Here is a 5000-nt window from a genome sequence, read left to right as displayed (position 1 = left end):
CAGTTTGCATTCTATGTACAATGCACAAATAATACATTAACCCACTGTTTACACTTTCTACACATGAAGACGATGAAACTTATTTACATCACAGTGATAGCTTATTTTGTAAGTATATGATGTCTAATAAAGTAAGTCACATGGCATTACATTTATGTGCAGAAACAGAAATCATTTGAAAGAGGGAAGATTCTTTCTCTTTGGGAAATGAACAGACTTAATAAACTAAGAAATTTAATTTATCATTTGAATCAAAGCTCAAAGACTAGACAATATTACATTTAACTTAATGGTGTCCGGGAATCACACTGTCTACTGTCGCTTTGTTTTGTGAATTTTGCGCATAGATGTTTCCACAAGTGATCCACCACCAAGGAGGCTATTAGCAAGCCTGTGTATTCTCAACTGCTTTCCCCATTTCTCTGCCTCTGTGTGTGTGTGTGTGTGTGTGTGTGTGTGTGTGTGTGTGTGTGTGTGTGTGTGTGTGTGTGTGTGTGTGTGTGTGTGTGTGTGTGTGTGTGTGTATGTGTGTGTGTGTGTGTGTGTGTGTGTGTGTGTGTGTGTGTGTGTGTGTGTGTGTGTGTGTGTGTGTGTGTGTGTGTGTGTGTGTGTGTGTGTGTGTGTGTGTGTGTGTGTGTGTGTGTGTGTGAAATCAAATATCAATTTTCTTATTATTGTTGTTGTTTTATGATAAAAAGGAAATTACCAAAAACCAAGGAAAAGGTAAACAGGTCAGCTAGGTAGGACTCGGTGATTAAACACTTATAGAATTATAAATGTGTAACGACAACCAATAAACAGAAAGACACAGTAGACATGGCATATATTCTTGTCATCCTGGCAACATGTGGTTAAATAAAAGTATATCATGTTCTTCAAATAAATCATGAAAATGTCGAAACTTCTGTATTACTTTTAAGACTGATATGATAATGCATAAATCAATAAACAACCATTGCAAAAATATAATAAAGATTTTACAATTATTATAATATGGGAGCGGGAAGTATTTTTGCTACAGTGTGTTTATTACAGGGGAATATACACTTGACGCATACCTTTTTTAATGATTTTCAATTTTAACAATTATCATTACATTACACAAAAATAAAGTAACTATATTAGACATTACTTTCTGCTCACATAAAAAAACATTTATAAGAAAATAAAAGGAGGAAATTATGCTAAGATCTGTCAAATGAAATTCAGTAAAGGATACTTGCCAGAACTGTTTTTCAAAATGGTTACTAAAATATTTCCTACTTAATTATCAGTACTATAGTCTGTTGAAATGGTCATAACTCTCCAAAGAAATGGTATACTGCTGCCAAAATTAACCTTTTCCCTAAACTTATAATATGGATACCAAATATGAATCCAACAATTCTTTCAAGGTTTGTCATCCCAAAACCTTTTTCTTTCTTGGTCGGTGTCAGAGACCACAAAACAGACTATAGTTGAAAAATGATCTTGCATTACAGTTGCTCTTGACACTTCATGCTCTCAAGTCTGTGCAAATGTGCAAAAGTAATGTAAAAGATTAGGTACTATGAAATGCTTTGGCACACCAAGTAAATAATAGAATAATGTATTCACTTCAGCTACAGTAGATTATGGAAGCTAAGTATTTTATTGCTAGATTATCCATATCATCACTGTCAAGAAAGTATGAGGAATAATGAAGAAAGCTTTAATTGGAAAGGGTCATTTACATTTTTCCCAACTAAGTATAGTTACAACAGAGCATTGGTAGATTACTCCATCATAAATCTACCCAATGAAAGATCTGGATGACAGAAAGCTTTATGACTATATATGATCTTTGGACTGCTGGCTGGCCCACAAAGAAGACTCTCAGATTTATATAGTGTGTATAACTTACTGCTAACTTGCAGCTAACTAATAACTATCTATTACTATCTACTGTTAAATTTCATTACTCTCAAGATATATTTTAAAGTAAATATCTTGTAAGCTGCTGGTACATGTTATTAATGGAGAGACAGAAAAGAATATTTATTCCCTGCAAAAAGTGAGAAGTTTTTTTTTTTCTCAAGGGGTGGTTATTTACCTATCAAATGTTTATTGTGAGAAGAAATATTACAAAATTTCAAACTGAAAAATTTACAGGCTAGTGGATCAAGAGATTTATAGAAGCCAACCCTAAATATTTTTTTTTAAGGCAAAAGTAATTTACAGCATTGATTACATTCACACTATATCATTCGAAAATAGCTATGCCAAATTCTGAAAAATAAATATTCCTTACAATACTAAAAATAACTAAGTGAATTATGCTTACAGTTACCAGCAATAAATAAGATAGGAATAATAAGTGATAATATTCACAATGATTTAGTGGTAGTATTTATAAAAAATATATCTCTAAGATGAGACATGGAACTGATGGAAACATTAACAATTCAGTAAAAGTGATAAAGCAGTTACCACTTATCTACATAAAATATATTCAGTAATAACTACAAACATAATACACAGTGTTATGAAGTAAAAAAAACAAACAAACAAACAAACTTCAATTCATAATAATGTACAAGTACTCCTACACAGGTTGATAATCAGAAGAAAACTAAAATGTTGGAATTAAACATCTCTTCCATCCAAAGAAAAATGAAAAATAAAAATAACAAGTAACAAAATAACAATACTCTTTGTCAGAATATCTCTTGTATCATTCCAACATCTAGAGACTTTCTTAGTAGATGCTTTGCAAATATGATCAAATATGTCAACTGATTATCACTCATGTGCAAAAAAATGAAGTAAACAAATGTAATGTAAGTGGTGGTCCAAGAATTAGAAGACAAAACACAGAAGTGGTTATTAATCTATAATATAATAACCTTATTTGTAATAAGAAATCAGCATTTAGGATTAATGTGTTAGGTTTCCTTTTTCACATTTACTCTGTAAAAAAAATGTATATGTGAATCTATTTCTTATAAACTGCATGACAGGGCCAGATTGTTTTAGTATATTTTGTTATTATATATAGAATATGATACATTTGATTTTTTAGGCTCTTGATAATGGTAAAAGAAAGGTGTTATCTTATCAATAAGCACCTTCACAAATGAAGTGCCATTACTGCATATACAATGCAATACTTTAACAAAAGTTCACTTCTTTGGCTATTTTACATGTGTTTCAACAGAGAAGTCACATTACTGTAAAGGCAAAATAGAAGGTAGATTTATGCTGCATGCACTGAAGACCCAGTACAATGTAGGGTAATGCCAAACTCATTGTTACTGGAATATATATAGTCTAGACAAATAATAAATGCAAAACACATAATGGGACTCCAGATTGCATCAGCATTCTTTTCACACTGTTACCTCAATATAATAACTTTTTCCCGAGTTTTACTCTAGTGAAGTGTAGAACTCCTGAATAATGTAATGAATTAATGAAAGAAACAAACTGAATATTATGCATATATGAATTATAATACGACTTCATAAAGTTTAGTCATTCTATTTTATAACTAGTAACAACCTTCAGAGATCAACCAGCTGTGTTTTTACCGGTTTTCATTAGCTTGAATATGTGAATACTGTAATTGGTAAAACAAAGGCGCAATGACATATAAATTCATAGAGCAGTTTTACTGATTAACTGGTTAAATATATATACAGGAAGAGTAACCAAGGTTGAGATTTTAAAATGATCTGTTTATATTAGTAGCACTAACATAAATTATTGTTTAGAATCTGATGTTACATCCTACTTGTTTATATGTTTAATTATCAGATTCTGTAAAATATCATTATTCATAATATTAGCTTCTCTTCACCTAACATTCTACTTCATTTAGCAATAAAAAATCTAATGTCATCAAATTATGAGATTCCACAGTATAAATAGTATACATACATAAAAGTTATCTGCAAAAAGAAAATAAAAATATAATGTATTATTCCTTGCCTTTAGTTGCAAGAATTTCCCTTGTCCAACATTACAGCTAGGTTATGGTTTCCTGACTGTAAGAGTGAACTGTAAAATGATTATACCTCATATGTACACTATATATAAACACAAATAATATTGCTCTGATTCTTGCTGCTCAGAGGGACTCTTTTAGTCACTGTTTTCAAAGTAAATATCTGGTATTTTCATATTAGTTTCACTTATAAACTTTACAGCATTGTGTAACTTAATAGGTATGCATAACTAATGTAGCATCTGGACAGCACTATTATGCCATCCATATTTTGGCATATATGGCACTATATATGGACTTTGGTAAGTATATGTCAAACTAGAGCTTTATTATGACTATACCGCTCTTCCAGCTCTGCTTCTAAATTTACAGCCACTTCATTTACTTTACTGCTACAACTACTGCTCCTGCTACGATTATTGTTATTATTTTTGCTAATATCACTTTGAGGAGATGATGGTTGTGAGGTGAATTTTGTTGTTGATGTTTGAAGTTCGTTAAGGAGTGGCACCTCACACATACAACTTGAAGCTGAGCGGCAATGTCCTCGCCTGGCATCGCACCCATCTTCCTGCTTGCTTGGCCCACTGCTAGTGCTTCCTTCTGCACTACTGCTGCCACCTCTGCTACTATTGCTGCTGTTGCTGTGACGGCTAGTATCATCTTCAATGTTGTCAAGGGGATGGTGATGGTTATTTTCCCTTGCATGCCGAAGCTGAGATTTCTGACTTATCAAGGACATGCAAGAATTAGTTTTTGTGGGAAATACATTGTGTGTAAGGTTAAGCCCTGCTAATGGTGAAGCAGGTGCTCTACTTAAGAGTGGTGTACCTTGGTCTAGTCCACCTCCAGGAACTTTAATGGGCTGAGGTGACTCGGGTGAGGTGTCTCGTGCTTCAGGAGGTGTCTGTTGTGCCCCATTTTCTTTATCCAGATGTAGAAGAAACAAGGCAACTATGTTAACAATGAAACCCAGAAGTGTTAGGACAATATTTTTCCAGCCAATTTCTCTTAGTTCTGTGTACAATATGGATGA

At 32.7% G+C, this 5000-nt stretch overlaps 1 protein-coding gene across 5 annotated transcripts in view; it reads right to left on the bottom strand.

Annotated features, from left to right (window-relative positions):
• LOC113820859 (uncharacterized) overlaps positions 1-5000 on the bottom strand; it is a 231736-nt gene that overhangs the window by 19 nt on the left and 226717 nt on the right. For all 5 annotated transcript variants that reach the window (XM_070126670.1, XM_027373236.2, XM_027373237.2 and 2 more), the window contains one exon: positions 1-5000. This exon is cut by the window's left edge and continues 19 nt beyond it; it is cut by the window's right edge and continues 669 nt beyond it. In XM_070126670.1, coding sequence (XP_069982771.1) covers positions 4278-5000 — 723 coding nt within the window. In that variant the 3' untranslated portion in view covers positions 1-4277.

The sequence above is a fragment of the Penaeus vannamei genome, chromosome 10, assembly GCF_042767895.1.
Source record: "Penaeus vannamei isolate JL-2024 chromosome 10, ASM4276789v1, whole genome shotgun sequence".
In the NCBI taxonomy this organism is placed as follows: Eukaryota; Metazoa; Arthropoda; class Malacostraca; order Decapoda; family Penaeidae; genus Penaeus; species Penaeus vannamei.
The sequence above is the reverse complement of the archived record's forward strand: the minus strand, read 5'-3'. Positions and strand labels throughout refer to the sequence as shown.